The 25480-nt window shown below is 45.8% G+C and overlaps 1 protein-coding gene across 3 annotated transcripts in view; it reads right to left on the bottom strand.

Annotated features, from left to right (window-relative positions):
* Uxs1 (UDP-glucuronate decarboxylase 1) overlaps positions 1-25480 on the bottom strand; it is a 78305-nt gene that overhangs the window by 48041 nt on the left and 4784 nt on the right. For 2 of the 3 annotated variants that reach the window (XM_059281574.1, XM_059281575.1), the window contains exons 2-4: positions 8161-8188; positions 6415-6463; positions 6087-6130 (exon numbers count right to left, since the gene is read on the bottom strand). In XM_059281574.1, coding sequence (XP_059137557.1) covers positions 6087-6130; positions 6415-6463; positions 8161-8188 — 121 coding nt within the window. Of the gene's footprint in view, positions 1-6086; positions 6131-6414; positions 6479-8160; positions 8189-25480 lie in introns of all 3 variants that reach the window. The other variant, XM_059281573.1, reaches the window with a different exon arrangement.

Below are 25480 nucleotides of genomic sequence, written 5' to 3'. Positions count from 1 at the left end.
CTTTCTTAAGGCAGCTCTGTCTCAGATTGACAAAACTGCATTTGTGGAAATGCTCCCACGTCTCCTCTAGTTTAAAAGCACAAAGAACATCACAAAGGTGTCAATGGGAGCCACACCACCGTTGCCTTCTGAGGGATTCTGTTTGCAAACCGTTGCCTCGGGGAAGCTGCCTGCCTCGCTGAGTTTTCTGTAAGTTAACCAGTGAGTCTGTTTAAAGAAATTAAACCCTGTAATGGGTTGTTTCTTCCCATGAACAATTTATCTGTTAAAAATCTTGATTAAAATATTAAAATATCCTAAATTGCCAGGTGGTGGTGGCGCACGCCTTTAATCCCAGCACTCGGGAGGCAGAGTGAGGCGGATCTCTGTGAGTTCGAGGCCAGCCTGGTCTATAGAGCGAGATCCAGGACAGGCACCAAAACTAACAGAGAAACCCTGTCTCAACAACAACAAAACAAAAACAAACAAAAAAATCCTAAATTATGCAGTCTTATTGGAGAAAATGTTTCTGGCTTCTAGCCAATGAAAATATAGACAGCAACAGAATTTCTGCACAAATCAAGGTAAGGAGATTTTTAAACTACAAATAACATTGTATTAATTGGCTGAGGACAGGGCCTTACTCTGTACTTCCTCTGCCTCTGCTTCGTTCCACTGTGTTCTTCAGGGAACTTGTTGACAATGACCTCTCCTTCATTGAGAGTTGGAGGTAAGAGTCTGCCTGACTGCTGAGCTGAAGATGAGAGGAAAAGGAGTGAACATGCTTGCTGGGTCTTTCTCCATTCCTATGCCCATTAGTCATTTAGACATTTTAAAATCAAAGAGAAATGACTCTCCATTTCCTCCTCCTTGCTCTGGACTTGATAAGGGGATTACAGAATGCTAAGACAAATAACTAAAACACCCAGGAAAGAAAACCTTTGTACTAGTTTTCCTTTTTTAAATTTCTGAGGACTCAATCATTACTTTTTTATGATGTATTTTATTTTTTACACAAAATTAGTACGTGTGTATTAGTGTGTGGATATATGTATATTAGAGTGCGTTTCTCTATAGTATCCAGAAGAGGGCATTGGATCCCTTGAACTGGAGGTACAGGTGGTTGTGAGCAGCCCAAACTCGGTGCTGGGAATTGAACCTGGGTCCTCTTCAAAAGTAGCATGTGACCTTAAGTGCTGAGCCACCTCTCTAGGCCCTCAACTGTTACTCTTGCCACAAAATTGTCACCTAACACAGAAGGAATAAGTCCTGGTGCCTGAGATGTGACTGACTTAGAATTGCAAGTGATAAAGAGTAATTGCTTGTATGACAGACTTGTGCACTCAGGGGAGATACCCCCAAGTCCAAGTGATAAGGAGAACATTTGCTGGAGCCTGATCTGCTTGGAAGCCTCTGCTGTTCAATTCTTCCCTCCCAGCCACTTGACCAGAACTAAGTTCTGACAATCTGAGCAACTTTGTGGCAAGGGCAGATGGATGATCACAGACTCCACACAGCACTTTATTTTAGGCCCTCTGGATGACTCTCTTGTTCTGAAACTTTCTAGGAGACCACCCTGCACAAGTGCAAGCAGGGAACGATTAGCCTCAATCTATGTGCACTGAGAATTTAGGAATTCACATAGCTTGGATAAGGAAAACTTCAACACACCTACATTTTTCTTCCAGTGTTTTACAGAGATACTATACTTAATTGGAGGAAAGAAACAAAAATGTTTGTATGGACATGTATTTAGATTGTCATAGTTTATAAAAATCAAGATGAATTTAGAAGGAGTGTGTGTGTGTGTGTGTGTGTGTGTGTGTGTGTGTGTGTGTGTGTATGCATGCACATGTGTGAGTAGGTGTAGAGGCCCAAAGCTGATGCTGTGTGTCTCCAATGGCTTTCCATTTTGTTTACTGAGACAAGGTCTCTCACTGATTCTACCGAGTACAGCCAGCCAGCTTGTCAGAAGGTATCCCACTTCGGCCTCTCAAGTGCTGGTAATGGGGGGGAAAGGCCCCAACTACACAGGTTGGCAGTCAAGGCTCTAAGTACCAAGCGGCTACGCCCTGCTTTCTGCAATTGCACAATAACATCAATGGATGAGCCAGACTGGAAATCCTCCTTGTTTTGGCCTGCTTTGTTTTCATTTCCCAGGCTGACAAGCTCTTTCCTGATTGGTCCTTATTCTATACCTCCTCTGCATACACCCACTTGAACCTATATAAAGCTATGGCCCATATAGACTTTTTAAACAGGCTGGCTTTTAGCCAGTTGCCCTGGGGTTTTTGAAATACAACTGAAGACTTCAGTGTTAAGAGTGCTCCTCTAAGAAGACTAGCCTAGGTTTGAAGCCAGTGGAAGATGGAAAGACCTCCCATGCATATGGATTTGCAAGATTAATGCTGTGAACACAGCTATTCTACCAAAAGCAATCTATAGATCCCATGCATTATCAAAAGCCTAATGATACTCTTTACAGGGGGGCTCTTAAAATTTACATGGAAGCAAAGACCCAGATAGCCAAAGGAATCCTGACTGAAAAGAGTACTACTAGGGTATTACCATAACAGATTTTAGGTTACTCCACAGAGCCACAGTAATAAAAGCAGCATGGTACTGGTACAAAAACAGACACATGGACCAATGGAACAGAATCAGACAGAATTGAGGACCCTGACACAAGGCCAGAAGTGTACAGCCACCTGATTTTTAACAAAGATGTCAAAAAATGCAAACTAGAGAAAAGAGAGCATCTTCAACAAACAGACCTAGGAAAGGTGGATATCTACATGCAGAAGAATGAAACTGGATCCTTAACTCACCCTATACAAAAATCAACCCAAGGCCATTAATTAGGTGCTTGAAAGACTGTAGTGCTGAGAGAGCCACACAGACTGTGGAGGCCCAGGTCAAGAGCCTTCAAAGAAGGAGAATATTAATACCTAGATTAAAGATTGTTTTTGTGATATTGTGGCCAAAAATGTGACGGCTTTCTGTCCTTGTCCTAAGAACTTGCTCATGGTAAATTTAAAAGTGATGGACTCACTTCTTTGGCAGAGAAGATTTTAAGAGAGCCCAATATAGATCCCGTGGCACGGTTATTAGTAATCACTCTTAAGTGGGTCTACAAAAAATAAAAAAAAAGGCAACTGGGGCAGAAAAGAAAACAAACTGCATAGTCTGCAGAGAACTGGGACACTACTGAAAAGCTGGAAACAGTGCAGCCAAAGCTTGGTGGAAAAGAGGCTGCAACTGTTAAAGAGATGAACGCCTTAAAGGAAAGGCTTGATCTGAACTGGAACAATGGGAAGGGCGAGATCTCTAAGCTTCCACCTTAGGAAAAAAAAAAGCATAAAGTGTTTTCTGCTCCCGAAAGGCAACTGCGATCAAAAGCTGCTGCTAACGTGGTTCCAGGGACGAGGGCTATCCCAGGCTGGCAGCCAAACTTGACAGTGTTGTCCGTATGGTGCTATCTTTAGAGGCATCAAGTCTGAAAGAGTGAAGGGGCTATAGAATCACCTCCCGCAGTTTCAGAGAGCCTCCGAGCCAATCAACATGTCTTGGGGAGTCCCATTGTAAAAGCCCTGAGAAGTCACTGTGTGAAGCTGCAAAAGCAAAACCTGGGTTGTGTCGGAGACCACAGACTTTAGATATGCCAGAGCCAAGGCGACTGGCATACAAAAATTTGAACCCACCCATGAGAGGTGTCAAAGCTGGAGGGGCAGAGCCATCTAAGCCCTTTAAAATTGAAGTCCCAAATATCAGACACGGAGCTACAGAATATGGAGTTTGAGTTTTGCTTACTCCAGTATTTCCTCACTGTGTCTTCATTCCTCCATTTTAAATGGTAATGTGTCTTCTGTGCCATTACATGTTAGGAGTACGTAACTCACTTTTTGATTTTACAGGAGGTCGCAAGTAAGATACTGCATGGAATCTCAGAAGAGACTGGCCTTGTACACAGTGTTGGAACTATAAAAGACTACAGGGACCTTTGAAGTTTGACAAAATGCATTTTGCATTACAGAGGCCAGGGAGCAGAACATGATGCTTTGAATGAGAAATGCCCCACATGTTCCCGGCATTTGAATTCTTGTTTCTAGTTGTTGGTGCTGTTTGTGCAGGCTAAGGAGGCGTGGCCTTGCTGGAGGAGATATGTCACTAGAGAGAAGCTTTGAGAGTTAAGAGACTCACACCATTTCTAGTTCACTTTCTCTCTCTGCTTCCTGCTTGAGGTTTAAGGTGTAAAGCTCTCAGCTTCTGCTCCTGCCACCATGTCTGCCACTTCTTGCCATCGTGGACTCATCCCTCTGGAACCATAAGCCCAAATATACCCTTCCTTTTCTAAGTTGCCGTGGTAATGGTGTTTTATCATAGCCACCACTATAATACAGGTGCCCTGCATGGATGGACAATCATGCTCCTAGAAGACACAGAGTATTTAATTAAAATCTCGGTGCCTATGTATTATCGATGAGGAAGGCCTCATAGCACCCAAAATAATACAAGCTGCCACCACCGTGCCATAACCAGGTGCCAAGACTCTGTCACTGAAGATATAAGACACTTTGGTTACTGAGCACTGAGGAATAAAGCTAGAACTGGCCTGAGAACCTCTCCCTGGCTGGCTAGCCTTTGCAGAGCCAAATGGTACTGTGCCAGCCACTGGGGAAGAAAGTCAACCGGGAGAGCCAGAATGCCACAGTACCAACCACCAGTAAGATATACCCACTAGTGCCATAGTGGTATAAAGGTTACAGGATAGCTAACTGCTTCCAGATTGGACTGAAGCACAGGAAGGAACTCAAGCCTGGTACTGTAAACCTGGTTAAAAGGCTGTCGCTGGGGAGATGCCAGGCCTCAGGCAGGTACACACAACTGTTGCTTTACTTTAATATAGACATAATGTCAAACGACCTCATGGACACACTGATGTATATATATCCTTAGATTAGCGCTTATCTTAACCTTGGTCAGAGTCACCTTTGTTAAGAGTTGGTAGTAGTTAATGCACAGACTCCTAACTTGTCAGGGTGCTGAGAACAAGTGACTGTTAGTGCTCAGCATTAAGTGTCAGCCCACGTCCCTACCCCAAGGCTCATCCACACCGTAGAAATGGTAGAAAGAAGCAAAGAGCCAAAGGATAGGAAGGAATGCCATAAAATACTATCTGGGGACATGACATGGCCACTGTCCCCATGAACCCACAGCAGGTATGGTGACCTGCACAAGGCCAGTCAACATGGCAGCAGGCATCACTAACTGGACTCAGTACATTACCGAAAAACAACAGCAAAAAAGTGAGAGGGGGTGGGGTGGGACAGGAAGGTGTGGGGGAGGGGCAACCATGGGGTGGGGGGTGGGGGAAGTAGTCCCCCCCCTCAAAAAAAAAGAACTAGGCAGGAAAATCAACAGTCCCACAGCACTGCAGGAGCTACACATCTATGGAACTTTCATGTGGGATTTGGGGTACCTAACTCCAGCCTTCAGTCTTACAGGGTAAACGCTTTATCCACTAAAGTATCCCCCCAATCCTGATTTTAGAAGGATTTTTTTTTTCCAAGTTTAGGATCCCTTGTTAAAGCTTCAGCAAAACCACAGTAAAAATTAACTTCAAACAAATTGCAAACAAACAAACAAAATCTCCCTTTTTGTTTTCTTAAAGGACCTCTATGGTTTTCATAGGAAATAGTCCTTAATGATAAAGGGTTTTAGAAGACCACATCCAGGACCTGGTGTGGTAGTACTGGCTTAAAATTCCAGCATTCATTCAGAGGACAAGGCGGGAGGGCTGTGAGCTCGAGGCCAGTAAGGATACAGTGGGCTCCAGGAGTCTGCACATCACAGACAGACTGTCTCTAAACAAGCATGGCTACATTCCAACTTTAAACACCCAGCTTCTTGCGGGGGGGTGGGGGGGGTGGGGGGGTGGTCCTCTCTTGAGAATGACTTAATATTTTATATTCTCTAAGTTCATATGTAATTTCTTATATAATGAACTCAACTGAGATGAACATTCTAAACACTGATATTTCCTGTCGCCTATCTAAGACATTTTCTTAAAGCCAAAACAAACAAACAACAAAAAAAAGTGTGCATACCTTTTTTCCAAATCTCTGATTTTCTCTCTTAATGGTTCAACAATCTGGAACAAGAACAAAAATCAGTTTTAGAGCAAACAGGCCTTCCATTCTTTGGCCCCAGCTTAGCACGGGAGGGTCACACATAAAGCAAAACTGATTTTAACATGGCAAACGGTCTACAGACTGACCAGCAGAGAGTCCCCATACGGAAGAGGATGACGCTTCAGTTGCAGAAGCACTGAATACATCAAGCTGCCATGAAGCCCCCACCCCGCCCCGCTCCCCCAGGAAGGGGAGATTGATACTCAAATGAAACAGGAACAAAGTGGAAGGAGGGCAGACTAACCTCTTCAATCTTGCTTTCGAACTTTAGTTCACCGTTTTCCTGGATAGACCTGTTGAGCAGAAAGCTGCAGAACTGAGATCAGTTAAAAGACTTCGTGTCTTCAAGATTCGTTTCTGAACCAATCACCCCAAAGCAAATCCTACTTAGGGACCCTCTGCCCAGCTTGCTCAAGTACTGATTGCCACTTCCAGCTCTCCCCAGCAGGGGGCACAGAAGAGAAAAACGGGACAGTGTGAGGGAATCTCCTCAGGTCTATGAACAAGTGGCGTTTTTTTTTTTCCCCCCAGCAGATTGTGTCAACTAAACTAAATAATCTTACTTCTATGTTACACCCAATAAGAAAATTTAAGACGCAGGGTGTAGCATGTCTATAGAGGTCTGTGTTTGTCTATTGGGCTTTCTCAGGGATTTAACACAAAATGGAGTTATTCCAAGTAAAAACAGAGTACCTTTAAAGGAGACCAGAGCACCCCACCTATCCACACACAGCCACCTTTGTTAGGGGACACACACTGGCAGTGGGATCAGATCAACCCAGCCCCACCAGCCTCGCACAACCAATTCCACAAGGGGAGGCTGCTGGGGGTGGGGAAGCCAGCTTGCTTCTTGTGCTCAGCTTTAAGCTTCCAATGCCAACTTCCCCATCATAACAGCAGCGCTAGTCTTCCATGCCCTGATACCAGGAGATAGCAGAGTGGAGCAAAAGTCTTTTTATACAGACAACTGCACTACTGTAGCAAATCCGCTTGTAAAATGAATGCTTGTTACTCTGCAGCTGATTTCTTAAGTTTTGTTTTTAAACTTGGTTCAAAATTTAGAAAGCCAGTTTGGTAATGAATGGCTATTAATTCTAGCACTCGGGAGGCTGAGGCAGGAGGATTCAAAGGTAGCCTGTGCTATATGGTAATACTCTGTCCCAAAACAAACAAAACAAAACAAAACATGCATGCTCAAACTAGAGGGTCCCACAAGCCTTAACCCCAGACAGGAAGGAGGTATAGACAACCACATCTAGTACTGACCAAACAACCCTAACCTGAAAATCCAAACATCTAAAACCCAAAATACCCTGAAATCTGAAACAAGGTGGGCACCAACAAAAAATTCCACAGCTGACCTCAAGGGACAGGTCAGGGTTAAAACACAGGCTCACCGAAAGTACCTATAAAGTCACCTTCGGGCTATGTATAGTGTAAGAAATACAAGTGAATTTCATGTTTAAACACGGGTCCTATCCCACACAGTTTCATTCTACATGCAAAAATATCCCAAAAATGTAAAAGAAAACAAACAACCACCCTCTAAAATCTAAGTGCTTCTGGTCCCAAGCATTTTGGAGATAGGGAAGGCTCAAGCTGTAGTTGGCTCCCTGAGGCAAGAAGGCAACCCTGACTTCTAAGACATCTTCCTTGTGAAGAGCTGTGCACAAGGCCCTCTGTTCCCACTCTAGCCACCCAGAATGCACTTCACACGTGAGTGGTAAAGGCGAGTGTCAACTGTGTGTATCTACAGGAGGAGGGGACGGAGACAGGTAACACACTGGCCATCGTCTCCATATGAACTTCACCGGGATAAACTCTAAAATCAGTTGCATCCCTTGAGAACACCCATAGGAGAAATGAAACACCCAGATGTGTGAACAGCATAGCAGCTCATCAAAAATATTCAATTAACTCATGAGCCAACTGAGTTACAACTGACTCTATAAAACCCAACCATAATGCCCAAGTAATGAAAAACAATTACCTCATGTTAACAAAGTTGCCCCAAACAGCTGCAAGAGAAAGAAAAAGAAAAAAAAAAAAATCAGTATTTAAACCTATAATATTCAGGGATTCCAATTGATCAAATTTTAATTTTTATACGCTTTTTAAAGTTCACTGAAAAAAAAAAAACAATTCACAAAGACAGTAAAACGTATACTCTGTTTTCAGGAAAATCAAGACTATAAGAAGTGGAAAATAAGATTCCTATGTACTCCTGCAGTTCTGGCATTTGGAAACTCAAGGATGTGCTTTGAAAAACATTTTGTCCTCAATAGTCTGTTTAAGAAAGATTCATTCCTAGAAAAAAAAAAAAGTCAAAGAATTGCATACCTCAAAGAAGCTAGGGTCCAGTCCAAGCTCTCCCTATGCGTGTCGATACAGTCAGAGCCCAGAGCGGCTCACCGGGCCCGAGGTGCTGGCCCGCTGTTCACTGCAGCACTTCCCCACCTCCTTCCACAGCGGGCACTTGCCAGTCCTCTCCCAGTCTGGTTACAGGCACCTGACCAGCGGGTTATCTACCAGGTGTCTGAGCACAGTGACCTCTAGTTAACTCTGCAGAATTAGTCCCGACCCAACAGTGACATCTTATCATAGATATCTAAACACATAAAAATGTTGAGAACCCCTAAATCCGGTATCTGAAATGTGCCCAAATCTGATTCTGAGCCTTGGCTCAGAGCTACTACAATCAGGAAATTCCATGCCGTGAAATTCAGTTTCATGCTCAAAATTTCTTAGAATATTGTGTAAAATTATCTTTAGGCTGCAAGTATAAGAAACAAATTGACTTTGTGTTTAGAGTCAGTTCCCTTCTCAAGACAACTCAAGGACATGCAAATACTCTTTTAAAAAAAAAAAAAATCTCTGGAGGGGCTGGAGAGATGACTCATCAGTTGAGAGCACTGGCTGCTCATCCAGAGGACCCAGGTTCAATTTCCAGCAGCCACATGGCAGCTCACAACTGTTTGTAACTTCAGTTCCTGGGGATTTGATACCCTCACCCCAATGCACATAAAATAAAATTAAATAAATTATTTTAAAAAAATAAAAAACCTCTGAAAATCTGAAACACGTCTGGCCCCCATTTTTTTGGATAAGGGATAGGGAACCTACTAGATTATGCAAAATCACTTTAAATTACTGTGCAGAGGACTATTTCATAGACACTTTTGCTGTCAATGCTCAGTCCTGACATTCTGCCCACATTCCTCTCTGTCTTCTTTCCTGTCAGGTATGGGGAATTCACACACAATGTGGACAAAGGTCTTTGCTGACAGGGCTGGCCACTGTGTGAGCTTGGGAAGACCTTGAAGTTAGTATGCAATGGGCCCAGGCATCTTCTTGTTGCCATTAGATCTGACTAGGATCAGTATCCAAAGCATCCCACACACACACACAAAAATCTCATTGTCAAGAAGGGGAACGTAGCTGACACAGAAAAGACACCTCTCTCAAGGAGAGGAGGAAAGTACTAGGGGGAGGGAGGGCCCTGAACTAGCTCACCAGTGGGAAGCAAGAAATGGGAGAAATTAAGAGAGACAAACTAAGTAGAGTATTTCTAAAATTTCTGTTATTGCCTGTTTTCTCATTCAGCCTCATTACGCAGACCTGACTGGCCTTACTAAGTAGACCAGGCTGGCCCCAGACTCACGGATCCACCTGTACTGGGATGAAAAGTGTGCACCACCACACTCTACTCTGCTTGATTGGTTTTTTAAAATAGGGTCTAATTCTATAGCCCAGGCCGATGAGAACCTGTGGCAATCCTCCTAGCTCAAACTCTTTCGAGTGTTGAGATTACTGGTGTAAGCTACCAGCACCTAGACTGCATCCATCTAAAAACTTTCTCAGAGAAGAATGGCACTGTACTCATTTGCAAAACTGTCCTCTAAGCTGATCCCCAACCCTGATGCCATGCGGCAAATGTTCCACAGTGATACCAACCTCAGAGAAGTGCTTGGTGGACAGTAACCTGCTCCCCTATCAAGGACTCGCAGCAGTTCAGGAAAATGACCAGCTATTGTCACCACCCGTTGCTCTAGCCCAGAACACTTTAATTTAGAAAATATTCAAAATAGAAATCGTACAAACAGAAGGCTCCCTGAGCACATTTCAAGTATAATTGGCAAAGAAAGTTCCAGCACAATGTTGCTGCACTCATTCTGCTATTAGACAGATGAGTGCTTGCCTCTAGCTCTTCTGAGTGTGTTTAGTGAACCAAAATGCTTCATCTGACCTACAGCTCTATCAGCTAAGTGCTCCTGGCAAAGCTCTATGGTGTCACTGTGTTTTTACACAAAGGGACTGTCTTAGTCACTGTTCTATCTCTGTGACAAAGCACCAAGACCAACGCAACTGTTTTAGTCACTGTTCTGCTGCTGTGACTGGACGCCATGACCAAGACAACTCTTATAAAGAAAGCATGTAACTGGGGGCTTGCTTAGTTAGCTTCAGTGGTTTAATCCATTATCATCATGGTGGGGAGCACAGCACCAAGCATGGTGCTGGGCAGTAGATGAGTTACATCCTAATCCACAAGCAGAGAGAGTGAGCAAGACGGCATGGCATGGGCTTTTGAAACCTCAAAGCTCCCCCTCAGTGACACACCTCCTCCAACAAGGCCACACCCCTAATCCTCCCCAAACAGGTCCACCAACTGGGGACTAAGTATTCAAACACATGATCCTGTGGGGGCCACTCTCATTCAAACTACTACAAGGACTCCAAGATTACACTTGTTGCCCTGCCAGCAGGGCTTCAACGGGTTCTCGACTACCCTAAGGACGGAATGATAGGGACAGGAGATACAAGGAAATACACCAAGTCTAGATTCTGATCAAGGTGCAACTTTATTTTTCTCCAAGAGGGTTTATATAGTTCCTGCAGGGTGGGGGGAGCAAGAAGCTGTCATCTGCATAAGGTGGGGCAAGCTAACAGGATGTTTGTATAGGATGTTTACAGGGTGAAAGGGTCAAGGGCTCTGCCTCAATGTCCTGTTGCTAGGCAACCTGACTGTAAGATGATCTAGTTCCCTGTCTTATCAGGGGTCGGTATTTTTCCACTAACTGGAGATTCTGTCCTTGTCTCTGACAACTTGTAATACTTGTCGCAAGGGTGGGTGGCTCTATGTCCCTCTCTGAACTCCATGGGCTTTGTGCTGCTTTGACCACAGGGAGATCAGAGGTGACTACTGAAGGTGGGCACAGTCAGCCTGGTGGCCCTGCATCACCGTGGAAGAAGGCTGGATGGGGAGTATTGTGGACACACTGACAGCCAGAGCTGAGTGTACTGCTCCTGGGCTAGCCAAGAAGCCATGCGCTGGTGAGTCTTCCCAGTGGCTGTCTGATTTAACTCTAGCCAAAGTCCCAGACATTAGAAAACATGAAAGACTCATTCCCCTTGAGAATTCCCAACCACAAAGGCCATGATACAATGTAATGGTAGTTAAGTGGTCAAACAGCCTGAATCAGAGCAGAGCTCAGTTCATCATTCCCTTTAACTCACAGATGTCAGACATCAATTCCAGCCCTCAAACAGAAGCAGGTATGAGGTGCGTTCCAACCAGCCCACCTATAGCATTTCCCTCAGCAGAAGCAGGTATGAGGTGCATTCCAACCAGCCCACCTGTAGCATTTCCCTCAGCAGAAGCAACCAATTCACAGGAACAGACTGTCTTTAGACACAGGAGTGTATAGGGTACAGTTCTGAGGAGGTCCTCACCACCCAGTGACTGAGGCTGTTCCCCCAATGAAACGTCAGCTGCTCCTGGGGAAGATGGGCCTTGCAAACCTTCAAAATCCCAACAAGGCAAAAACTATGGATGGAGTAAACATGTGACTAACCCTGGATGGGCTCTGAGGTGGCCTCGTTAAAATCCTCTCCCCCAGTAGACGAGAACATCCATCATTCTTGTGGTAAGAGCAACAGTGAACTTCTGGTCTAACTAGCCAAAAAGTTCAAATGAGAAGATGCTGGTTTTCATCCTTCCAATTCAAAAGGGAAGCTTCAATTTCCCACTTCCCACTGCAGACAGAGCTGAGGTGCTACAAGCCAGGCAACAGGAACCTCACTGAAGGGGCTGCCACACTCTAACTGCAGCTTCTCCATCCTCACAGGACAGGTCTTGTGTGTATGTGCTAAGAGATCACCCTGGATGGAAGCCAGTCCCCATGACAATGGTGACTGAACGCCGTGAGCCTCAGGCACAGCAAGACTTATCAGACCTCCCTGTGGCCCTAGCCTTGCCCTGTAGCTCCCAACCCCTAACCAGCCCCTGCTGATAGGTCCTGAACCCCAGTTACAAAACCCTTATCAGAGGCTCACACCGCCCAGGCTTACGTCATAAAGTCCTGCTGCTCTACTGCTACGGTTTGACTGTCCCTCCAACATTCATGCTGTAATTTAATTACCATTGCAGCAAGCAGCCTCCCTGACCCGGAGTACCTTCTGATTTCTTCCATCACACTTGCGCATCCTGTCCTCAAACAATCCGTGTCTCAACACAAATCGGTCTCTCTGATGGAAAGCAGGAAGATGCTGAGGCAGCTCGCTCTGACCATCCCCAAGTGCTGCTGTGCAGGATTCTAGGGCAGCTGGTTGGTGAAAGTTCCACCCTCCACTCAGCACAGCAAAGTCCGGCATGATGACCACAGTCCAGCACCATGACCAAGGCAACTAACTTATAAAACAAGGGTTCATTTGGGATTATAGTTCCAGAAGGGTAAGAGCTCCATCATGGTAGGGAAGAGGTAAGCATGTTCTCATGCTATGTCAAGAGCTCATGTCCTTTACTGTAAGCACCAAGCAGAGAAAGCAAAGTACAAGTGGCACACGACTTTCCAGTGACATACTTCTTCTAACAGGTTACACACCCTAAATTCCCCAAACACAATTCCAACTGGAGACCAAGTGTTCAAATGCCCCAGACTATGGGGGGCATTCTTACCACAGAAGTGAACCCCAGAATGGCCTTGTCCCATACTCCTGAGCAGGATGCTGGAAGAACCCTCTATAATGAGACTCTGCTACCACTTTTCTGGCCTAGGGATCACACAACACCGAATACTCTCTTTACAAAGGGCCATCAATCCTTTCTTCCCCTGCCTCTGACCTTCCCAGATTCTGACAGCTAGCCCCCCAGATGTTCCTCTGGGTCCTTCCTCTGCTCCACTGCAGAGCCCTCACCTACACAGGACAGGGACATGTCCTCCCTAACTACCTGCACATACACAATGTAGATTCCACTAGCAAAGAATGAACTTGCTGTGATGGCTGCTTTTAAATGTCAACTTCCCACAAGTTTGAATCACCTGGCAGAGTGTCAATTGAGGAATTGTCTTGATTACCCTTCACTGATGATGCGGGAAGGCCCACCCCAAACTTGGGTAGCACCTTCAGGTAGCAGCCTAGGTAAAGAGACCATGGAAAAGAGAAAAATCATTTGCCTTTTGCTTAGTTGGCCTTGCCTCTTGCTACCAAATCAATTTACTTTGTTGCTGCTGCTGATTCTTTCTCAGATATTAGAACCAACATTTCCTGCCTTCACTGGGCGGAGGACCAGTGGCTCTCCAGGAATCCTCCAGGAATCCTCCAGGTTTTTGGCATCAGACATGGACTGCTGAGGCACCAGCCTTGCAAACTAAGCAAATACTAGACTCTTGGTCTTTTCTGGTGTGATGCAACCTATTACTATTTCCAGAGTATTGTTTAAGCTGATCCAGTACATTCTAATAAATGTGCGTGTGCGTGTGTCTGTGTGTGCGTGTGCGTGTGTGTGTGCGTGCGTGTGTGTGTGTGTGTGTGTGTGTGTGTGCTGTATGTACATTCCTTTTGAGAACCCTAGCTAGTACAGATGGCAGGAGGAACTTTAAAACAGCTGACCTTGGAACCCTAAGGCAGGCATTAAGCTACAGTTCTATTACTAGTCCTGGATGCTGTAAGAACCAGTTTGCAGGAGCAGAACACTCATGCTGAAGCTCCTCATGCAAAGGCTTTCCAGCTAAATGAGGATACAGTAGGATGTCTATGCACATCATCTGTGCAACCATCAGATGAATGAGATGTGCCCTGCACAGAAAGCTTTCTTCCATAGAAATGAAGGTACATCACAGAAAAACTGACGGTCTAAAGCCACCAGCACACTAAAGATGTCTAAGTGTTGTTTAGAGACACAGGATGCAAAGAAAGCTATTTAGATGACCCATATACATACACCTGTGGGGAGGGCAACTGGATTACCTAGAAGGGGAAGAGACTCTCTAAGTGTCTTGGGTTATTTGAATGTTGACTTGTGAACTAAAACTAAACCTCAGGAGGATATGTAAATTTCCATAAGCCCAGAACCTTTCTGTCCAACTGTAAATTGCCCTTAACCCTAGGAACCTGGTGCTCCGCAGTAACAGGACTGCAGAGAAAAAGTTTGCTGGGAATGGGCATTAATAACAGTGGTGTGGCTAATTCTTAGAGCTGGAACTGGGCATTCTGTCTCCAAATCTCTGCCACAGAGCCACACCATTCCTGCCATCTGCAGCAGGACATGTGTGGGTCTTGTGTCACACTCAAAGTCCTAGTCTTTGGAATCTCCTCTTAACACAAACATATCCCAATCTTTACAACTGAAAGTCTGGAGAGCAACATCGAATTTGGTAAAGACATCAGGAAGAAACGGAAAGAAATACACCTAACAACTTTTCATCTTCAAATAGCAAAACTTCTTTGAAGAGCCAGGCATGGTGGACCATGCATATAATCAGAGCTCTTAAGGAGGCTGGGACAAGAGGACCATGAGTGTGTGGACAGCCAGGCTGCACAGCAAATGTCTAGGATCCAGGGTGAGACTCATTCTAAAACAAACAACAGTGACTTTACAACCATCAAGAGACAGAGTTACATGATAAGGAGTGTAAACTCTCCTTTACCCTCTCCAAGGAACCTCAGACACCAACAGAGACCTGGGTGGTTCAGAAAACGCAACCACACCGTTTTTCTGGTTTGCTTGTTAAACAGATGTAGGATGACCCTCAGGACAGTGTGGCAATATTTTTTTCTCAAGGAATGGAAATATACCTCCCCTGATGCTACTAAAGGAGTGTTACCTCTTTAGCCTTTCTTATGAAAATAGAATTGTTAAAAAGAGAGCAACAAAGGGAGAAAGTTCTCCCCAGTCCCCTGGCATCAGACAAGGTCTGTGGGGAAAGTTGTTAAGGTGTCACTCTCCCCACTGCTCTGGTACCCACAAAGCTCAGGTGCCACCAGGCCGCGTCATTCAAGGGTGCAAACTAAAGAGGTAGAGGCAGAAGGCAGTACCTGGGGGCCCAGCACAGAGCAAGCGACTCCAGCCCGTCTGTCCGGCTGCTGATGTAGAAAACTGACAGACACCAGTGTGCCGCAAACACTGTTCTCCACCTGCATCTCCATCCCACCACAGACAGGGCTGGAGAACAACCTCAAAGATTCAGTCTTAGAATCACTGATACAAAGAAAGTAGTGATGGGGGAAGGGCACTAGTCACGAGGAAAAGTAAATTCAGCTGTCCCTTCCTCATATAAAGGGGTGCTGTCACCCAACCAGACCCAGAACACTCAGAACAACATGGACACTGGTATTTAAGAATAACATGGGGGAGTGGGGTGTGATGGTGCACGCCTTTAATCCCAGAACTCGGGAGGCAGAGGCAGGTGAATCTCTGTGAGTTCGAGGCCAGCCTGGTCTACAGATTTGATTAAGTTCCAAGACAGCCAGGGCTGTTACACAGAAAAACCCTGTCTCGAAAAACAAAAAACAAAACAAACAAATAAACAACAACAACAACAAAAGAATAACATGGGGGAACATACATATACTGAGGATTACTGCAGAAGGAAAGGTGAACTTTTTTTTTTTAATGAATTAGGCCTTGGAGCTAATGCTCCTGCTCACTGTTGAAAGTATACATCAGAATTGCTGCTGGAACTTTTGGAGGAATGCGAAGAGACTCACTGGAAATAAACTACTTTTAAAAAAATAATAAAGCAGACATCTATGTGAAAGAAATTACAAAAACTTTCCAGAGAGCCAAGGCAGAGACCTGCTTAGATGCAGAACTCTACAATTTCTGGATGGGAAGACATTCTCTAGGCATCACTTATGAGCACGGTGACCCTCGCCCTATCTGTATTTCCTACTCCATCTTTCCCACTCTGGGCACTTATTTTTCTATTTGCAGATTTCCCTGAAAACTTAGAACAGAGCCTTAAAGTTCTGAATGGTTGAGTCAGTCTTTTCATTTTGAGTTCATGGGGGCAAAGGGCCAGAATGTGGGGGAGGGGGTCTGGAATGATAACCTCTAAGCCAAATGCCCACAATTTGCATCTGTTCCTCTGTCCACAAACATGACCCTCAGTGGGCTGTACCCTAACTGAGGAAGCACGCTGGGCTCATTTTCTACAGGGGTAGCCATCAAAGTGGGCAGATCCCATGTGACACAGTTGTCCCAGGAGATGAAGCTAACGATGTGCCCTGGGGTGGGGTATGGCAGGCAGAGTCAAGTATGTGTGGAAATAGGCGTCTTGCAAGAGAAGGGGTGAGACCAAGAGTAAGGAGCAGAGGAGAGAGGAGGGGAGGGATGTGAGTAGTGGGAGAGGTGGGCTGCAGGTGGGGGACTCTGAGAGTGGAGGGGGACTGCAATCGTGGGGCAGGACAAAGGAGGCAGGAACGGGGAGGTGTCTCTGGAGGAGCCAGTCATGGTAAAATGCAGCAGGTGCATGTGTATAGCAGGGCAGGCATATACAGTAGATTTAATACATCTCTTTACAAAGCAGATTCATTGCCACCATGCTTAGAATAACTGAGGGCCCCGCAGACACAGTGCACAGAAAGAGACCATCATTGTTTGGTTAGAAGAATGTGTCATCCCATTACCTAAGCTCAGGGAACGAGTCTATGGAGGACTTGGTCTAGACAAAGTCACAACAGACCACCTAGGAGCATAGAGTGCAGCCCTCTCCTCTTTAGCCACATCACATGTCCAGTGGAAGAAGACAGGAGGCTGCTGATCACTCACCAATAAAAAACAGCAGGTGGAAAGGAAAATTACCCCAATTCAATCCAACCAAACCCAGTTCTCCCCGGTATCCATGCTGCCAAGGCTCCAGGACTCCTCTCAGGAATGAAATATTGTGAATATACTTAGCATTACTGAACCATATACTTGGAAATGGTTAAAATACAAGCTGGGCCAGAAATAGTGATGCAGCACATATCAGCATACTCAGACACACACACACACACACACACACACACACAAGGGGGGGGGCACTAAAGTGGTAAATTTTATCTTTTATGTGTACTTTATCATAATTTTAAAACAAAGAATAAACCTACCTAAAAGCTAACAAATGTCATGGAAATTTTTTTGGTCCTTATATGATACAACACAGCTCACTGCCAGACTAAACCAGGGCAAAATATATAACTGCCGCGTACTTCAGTTTCCCCATCTATAAAACAGAGCACATCCCCAGTTCGACTGCTCACTGTAGGACAGCCAGGTGACTGACCCAGCGGGCCACCACTCTGGCTCCAGCACCCATGGCTGCAGCTGTACTAGGGGGTGGGGACAGGGGTAGAGAACACAACAAGTGAGGGCCTGAAGAGGGCATAGACTGCCTCACTGTGTGTGTGGTGGTGGTGGTGGGTTTCCTGCACCACATTAAGAACCTGGGAGAGTCACCGTGGTCTTTTTAATCACTAAGGTGCACTGGAGTAAAGGGAACAGGGCATTATAAATAAACTACACAATCGCAAAGGAAACTAAGAGGAAAAAAGATCCTAACTTGGCAGAGTCTCCTTTAGAGAACACTTAGAGTTCATGGCCATCCCACAAGAACTGCCCACCACTAGGTCCCACCAGCATCCCAGGTATCAGATTCTTTTTCTTGATTAGAGCCGAGACGCCCCCACACCTCCACTCTGCCTAGTCTGCTGCTGCTGATACAACCCAGCTGCCTGCTCCCTTCTTTAAAACAAAAACAAATGAAATCCAGGCACCTACAGTATTTATGTCAACGAGAATTGGCGTGTTCTGTTTGCAATTTCTGAAAAGGCCATAAAAATGCTCCAAGATACTAAGAATAGCACTGCAGGATCTCAGCACCCTGACAACACTGTTTTTCTTCTCTAGCACGTTCAGACTCCCTCTGAAAAGAAGGCTGCTTGAAGAAGGCCAAGTGTTTTCTGCTGTTGCTCCACTTTACTTATCTATTTTGGTTAAAGAAACTCAAAATAGCTAACCAGCAAGGAAACAAAACAAAACTGGTCAATAAACCTAAGAGTCACTCTGAGCAGAACCTCCGCTGCCCTTATGGCCCACAAGTCCCTTCATGTGAAGCACCCACACCAGAAGTTTGTTTCCATGGTTTTTACACACACCGGCCTTTCCGCCCAGTAGGTTTTAGTATTTATTTATCCCTGAAAAGCACAGTGCATAGATGTTTTATTTTCTAAGGGAAATAGGAAGGCTTGTCCCAAGTTACAGTTTCCTGAAGAAGGACAGAGGATATCACTCTTTCCAAAAAGAGAGACAGCCCTGGGTGACTGTTCCTTGCCTTGACGCTCATCCGCTCTCTTGGGTGTTCTTAAAACCGTCACATTTGCAGACTACAAAGACTCTTTTAACAGGCCAAAGTGGCACGGATGTGGGTCGGGTGCACACAGAGAATCTGGTGACTAGTCTCCTCAGCTAGATGCTTCTCCATGAGAGCCACGAGACTCCACAGCCAACATTCCTGGGTTTGTGTAAGTCAACTCAGACAGCTGTGACCAAGTTCCAGACTCCATGACTTATAAGCAGCCTAACTGTGCTTCACCCAGTTCTGAAGCTAAGAGCTGTGAGAACAAACAGGCTCCTGTCTTATGAGAGCTCACAGGTTTGTAGATGACACGATGACATGATGACACGTTCCTAACAAGTGGTTACATGGCAGACTCACAAACCAGCCCTCCAGGGCATTAATATTCATGAGACCTCCAAACACCATGACCCAATCACTTCCCAGGGCTCCACTTTCTCAACATTTGAATTCCAGGCCCTGGTCAGTCCACAGCGCTGGCATGGAGAGTATATGCCAGGGCTAATACCCACCAGCAGGTCTAACACCAACATGCAGCACCCACGAGACACAGAGAGGCAACGTCCAGGGCAGAGAATCTAAAGTGAGGTTCTGCTCCAAGCCCACTCACTCTCTTCCATGTTCTGCTTTGCTGGCTTCAGCACTCAGGCTCCCGTGCCCTGCCTCCTGCCGGTTTGGCTCAGGTTCCCCTTCCCCTTCAACTCCAACACCCAAATGGTGTCTATCAGCTGAACGCTGCCCTTGCACTGAGAATGCCCTGTTCCTTCCGATTCTGATGGCCTGTTTCTTCAGGCGCTTGGCACTCTATCTTGACCAAGTTCTAAAGAACGACACGAGAATCAGGGAACCGTTGACAATGGAGATCACGGATCCAAAGCCCTGCTTCTGACACCAAACGTGTGGACTTTCCCCACACCAGGAGCCCACTCACCCACTCTCTAAATGCCAATGTGAGTTCCCAACAAATGCATTCATTCTGCCACCAAGACCTTACAGGAGAAGTTAGGCCGTGGAGCTGTTCCCAGCTGAGAGACCATCTGTGGCTCCATCTGACCAGCTGCACAGCAGGAGTCCCTGTGCCCCCCCCCCCCGCCCCTCCCCTGCTAGAGTAGCTACAGAACTCAACTCCAGGGCACTCTGCTTATAATTGCTAGTTTGCCTGTTTGTTTAGAAAGGATGTAACCGGAAACAGTCGAACAAAGCATCAGCATACGCCAAGGTCAGAACTGGGGTAGTAGCCACGCCCTCTCCAATGCACTTCAGAGAGCTTCACTGACCCAATGAGGAAACTCAAACTAACTGTACCAAGGTCTGTGGCCAGCACCCCCAAGTGCAGTGAGTGGGGCTGACGCTTCCAGCTCAATGGCAGTCTTCCTTGTGACCAGCTTGTTTTGGGGTACTTGGGGCCCTGGCTAACCCAATTTGCACAAACTGGAGTATTTTAAGAAGGGGCAGAAGACATTCCCATCACTCAGTAGATTCCAAGGGTTTTGGACAACTGTGCCAAGATCCCAGAGCAAAAACAAATACATCCTTGTATTCTATCACACCAGGCTTGAGACACTGTCATTTACAACATAAAGGGTGGCTAGCACCCCAATACCTACTCCCAACAAATGAGAAGAAAGTAGACTAAAAACTCACTAGGAAAAGGCATACCAACAGCTTTCAAACATCTGAAAGATGTACAGCCACTCCAAAAGAGCGGTGGAGAAGGACAGATTAAAACTACAGGCATAGTGTTAAGTGGTGACTTAATTACCGATCTACTGCTATGAAGAGATACCATGACCAAGGCAACTTATGAAAGGAGTAATTTAATGGGGAGCTTACGGTTTCAAAGGGTGAATCCATGATCATCATGTTGGGGAGCACTGCGGCAGACAGGCAGACACGGCACTGAGGCAGTAGCTGCTAAGAGCTTACACCTGATCCCCAAGTTGGAGAGAGAGAACAAGAGACTGGGAATGGCTGGGGCTTTGGAAACCTCAAAGCCTACCATCAGTGAAACACCCTCTGCAACATGGCCACACCTCCTAATCCTTCTCAGAACAGTTCCACCATCTAGAGATCGAGCATTCAAATATATGAGCCTATGGGGGCCACTCTCATTCAAACCCCCAAAGGTGGCTAGACCAGCATGGGCATAGCATTCCTGAAGGCCAACAGGAGCCAACAGAAGGAAGTCTGAACCCTACCTCTGACTCTTTGTAGAGACATGGCCTTCCAAACTGCCCCCAAATTATCCATCACAAAAACATTGCTGCTTTCTTTCTCAAGAGTTCATTCAAATGGGCCCGTCGATCACCTGACATGCCTTCCTTCATGAAAGCTGACAATAACTAACCCTTTAATGAGATATATGTACACATAACATCCCAGAGCACGTCCCTCCATGTAGATGCTCACCCAGCCTCACTGCTGTGCCCTCCAATCCAGCCAGCTTGTCTGAGTTCTACATTAAGTGCAACTTGTCTTCCCGTCTCTGATTTTTAGATGCTGGCCCAAACCCTAAGCCTGCCAACCCGGACACTCTGGGCATTCTCACTGTCTCTAAAGAACCCACCCCTGCCCCCTCGCTCTCCCAAGCTGCTTCACTGCTTCCCGCAATCTAACTAATAAACTCTAACCTTCTTTCTTTCCACGGCCCTCTGCTGCTGAGCCTACCTCTCTACCTCTTCCCAGCAGCCCTGGGGATTTACAGCTTGCCTGCTCTGTTGTTTTCCTCTCTCTGATAAGATGGTCCTCGAGCTTCTTTGCGGTCTGTTTTTAAGTAGTCTTGTCAATGAATCTAAGAATCCACAAAAGGGAACCCCAACTTCCCTTTTCACACATGTGTAAAAAATAAACATTTGCAAATACATTCTTGGGGGGGGGGGCACTTCTCATGAAGCTGGTGGAAGCCTGTACAGAAGTCTATCCATTGCACGAGTATTAAGAAACCACGTCCCCTCTCCATAGGATACTGGTCCAGAACAATAGAGCGCTGCTCACAGGATTACTACACATCAATAAAAAGGGATGGCATCCACAAATCCTCACGCTTCTTAACAAGATGACATGCATGCATACACACACGTGTGCCTATATTATCAAAATCCAACAGAGGACAGATGACCAAGCTAATGATGGGAACTACACCGTGAGGCAGCAGAAAGAGACAGTTCTGATGGTCTTGTTCTATACCGTGTACATGGCTTACACACTGTAAACACTCATCACAAACTGAAAACGCCTGTGCATGCTGGCTGAGCAGCACAGCACCTTATCTACCATGAGCAGCTTCCCCTCAGGACCCAGACTGTGGGTGCTACAGGGCTCTGCTTTTCTTAGCCACTGCCCAACAACCCTCAAGGGCTATACTGCATATTGCTAGCCTGGAAAAAGACCCAAATTCAAAAATCTGAACTCTGGTTTCTACTGAATTTGAACGTTTTTAGCAACACTATAAAACTGAAAATTTATGTGAAGTATTTTACCTGTAGACAGAACAAATAAGTAAACACATTGGAAATGGCACTGTGAAATAGGGGAGGGAGGGAGGGAGGGAAGAAGCCAGCCACACTGAAATTTATATTGGAAGTATTACCAAAAACTCACAGAAAAAATAGCTGCATTTCCCAGCTATGCACAGTGGTAGACTGAGGGCAATGACACCCATCAGTGATGCACAGCGTTAGGGCTCCGCTGCGAGGAGCAGGGATGGGTCATCCCGGGTTCAGGGTACAGAAGAACAAGATGAGGCTGGAGCATGGAGAAGTCACAAATGTTCAAAGACAGTGCATGAGTACACAGTGCCGTTTTTTTTTTTTTTTTTTTTTAGAAGACCATAATAAAGACTACTGAAAGAAAGAGCTCACAAAATGTATCTTGGTCTGACTGTGAGAACTTGAATAAACTTATTACAGATGCGATTACGCATCTCAAGACAAAACAATCATTCGGGATTATCTAGGTGTGTCCTAGAACCAGTGACAAATGCCCTCTGAAAAAACACCATGAAGATTCTACAGCTGGAGGATGAGGAAGCCATGTGACCACAGAGGCAGAGACTGGAGTTATACAGACACAAGCCAGGGAGGGGCACCTGGAGCCCTGAGAGCCTGAGGAGGAAGCTCAGGCTTGACAACTCTGACGTCAGAAGACACTTCTCTTGTTCTAAAGCCAACTAACTTGGGCAACAGCAGTCACACACACACACACACACACACACACACCCCCGCCCCGGAAACTAATACAGAGAATGAGACAAGGGAAGGATGGAAAGTCTGTGCAGATGGATTAACTAAATTAGAAAAAGCACCACCTGCAAACCCCCTTCCCCAATATAAATACAGCACCAGGCAGGAGAACCAGATACTCACAGCCTCAAGAATCACTCTAAAGCGATGCTTTGGACATGCACTTGTAAGTGAAGCAATACGACAGCTAGCCCTTCCAGTCCATCAGGTTCGGCATCACCAGCAGAAGAGCCAACTTAACACGACTTGTCTCCTAATGTGATATCACTTAGCAAGCACTAAGTATGAAAATCGCTTTTGGTACTCGACAACCACAATGCCTCGGAACTATATCCCAAGTCTGTACTAAAATGTACACCCAAATTTAATAACAATGAAGCAACCAGATAAATCCAAAAATGAGAGTGTCGTGTGAGACAACTGATGTGGGCTTTAAATTTCAAAATGGTAAATATCATGAGAAACGTGTGTGTGTGTGTGTGTGTGTGTGTGTGTGTGTGTGTGTGTGTGAATAAGGCTACTCATTTAAGAAATTTATGAGACATGGCAACCAAATGAAACGCAACACATATATCTTTACTGGATTCTAAATTTAAAAAATAAAATAAGACTGAGGCCATGGCTCAATGGGTATTGCCACACAGAAGCATGAAGGCCTGAGTTTGGACCCCTAGCCCCATGTAAAAGAGCTTGCAGAGCAGTGCAGGTCTGTAAAATCCCAACACCAGGGAGAGAGAGACTGGAGGATCCGTGGGCTGGTTGGCCAGCCAGCTGAGCCATATTGGTGAGCTCCAGGTTCAGTGAGACACCAGTCTCAAAATCAAGACGGAGAGAAAGTCTTAACCATGGCTAATTGCCAAAGGAAGAGAAATGAACAGCAACAAATTAGCTTGTTTTCACATCAGAACTCTAGCCCAAAGGTGAGGGATCAGTACGCCTGTTCTGTCCTGGGCAGGCTGTGAACACCATTATTCAAGGCCACCAAGCAAAGAGAAAGTGCTACCAGAGAAGAGAGAGTAGCCCGGAAACAGTGGCTACCCGGGGCACAGTGCAGAACCTGACATTTTCCGGAAACATGAGAACTGGCTTCATGCTTCTCAAACAACACTAGAAGTTGGGAAGGAATGGAAAATGCTGCCAAACCCTGAAAAGATGCTTTTCCGAAATTCTACCTTCATTCAGTCCCTAAATACGAACACAGAAAGGGCACCGTGCACAGTGTCAAAGTGCCCGACTGTGGGCAGAGCCAGGCAGATGGGAGTACTGAGGCTGCCAGCCTATCCCCAGCCACATCTCTGGAAGGCGCCAATACAAGGATGCTCTGATACACAAGCAGCCTAGACAAAGACAACTGGCAAAAAAAGAAAAAAAAAATCGCATTGCATCAGTCACAATACAGAGAGAGAAAACACATTTAAAAGGGGGCAGGGGAGACAGCCAAGAACAAAAACACAGGGCATGGCTCCCATCCAGCAGCATTTAGTCACGCATGTAAACACCAAATGATCTCAAATATAATACCGTGTGGACATGGGGATGGGGTCAGCAAGAGCATGGGGGAGGGGGAAAGAAAGCGAACACCTGATCACTTTCCAAAGAACGAAGTCACAAGCTACAGCTCCATCTGAAAAATCAAGAAACGTAAGACTCAGACCCAAACCATCAAAACCATGAGCCAGAAGTGGGGTGCCTGGTGCTAAGTGCTGGGGGAATGGTGGCAGAGGAGACTGCTGACCGCAGACCTTGCAAAGACTCATCGGCTCTTCTTCAGTTCTACCCAAGTTGAAAACCAACAGCGCTATTGGTGAGCATTTTGAACCTCTGCCAGCTACATGGAAGGTTGTGGTGAATTTCAACTCATTCCCTTGGGCTCTCTCAGTGGGCACTGCCTTAAGCACCACATGGACTGATGCAAAGGCTGGGGAACTTCACGCAGACAGAAACATCTATCTGCATGAAAAAGAACTCGAGTGCAACATTGAGTTAGCCTCGGGTAACACATGCCTGCTGCCCTGACACAGAAGGTACGTGACAGCAGCAAGGACAGCAGTGGGCCCCAGCAGGCGCCAAGGCTGGGAGAAAGACAAGGGCTCAGAAAATGTGTGCTCTGCTGGCAGAACAGAAAGAACACTTCCAGAGAGCGGACTGAAGGGGAAGGTGCCACAATTAGGAGTATTTGTATATCATCACACAGAGGTGACAGTGATGTTCTATTGTAACAGGAAGGCGGGATTATTAATAAAAGAAACAGAGATTAGCAATCACGGGCATTACCAGAACTAGACGATAAAGCTTCTTTCACTGCTGAAGACAACACACTGTGGCTGCAGGACGTAGAGACATCAAGCTGGAACCAGTATGAAAACATCCTCCCTGCTGCCTAGCTTGCATTGTGGCAAAAAGTGTTACACAGGGGTGTATGTGTGTGTGTGTGTGTGTGTGTGTGTGTGGA

The sequence above is a fragment of the Peromyscus eremicus genome, chromosome 16_21 (assembly GCF_949786415.1).
Source record: "Peromyscus eremicus chromosome 16_21, PerEre_H2_v1, whole genome shotgun sequence".
Classification (NCBI taxonomy): Eukaryota; Metazoa; Chordata; class Mammalia; order Rodentia; family Cricetidae; genus Peromyscus; species Peromyscus eremicus.
This window is presented reverse-complemented; position numbering and strand designations above follow the sequence as displayed.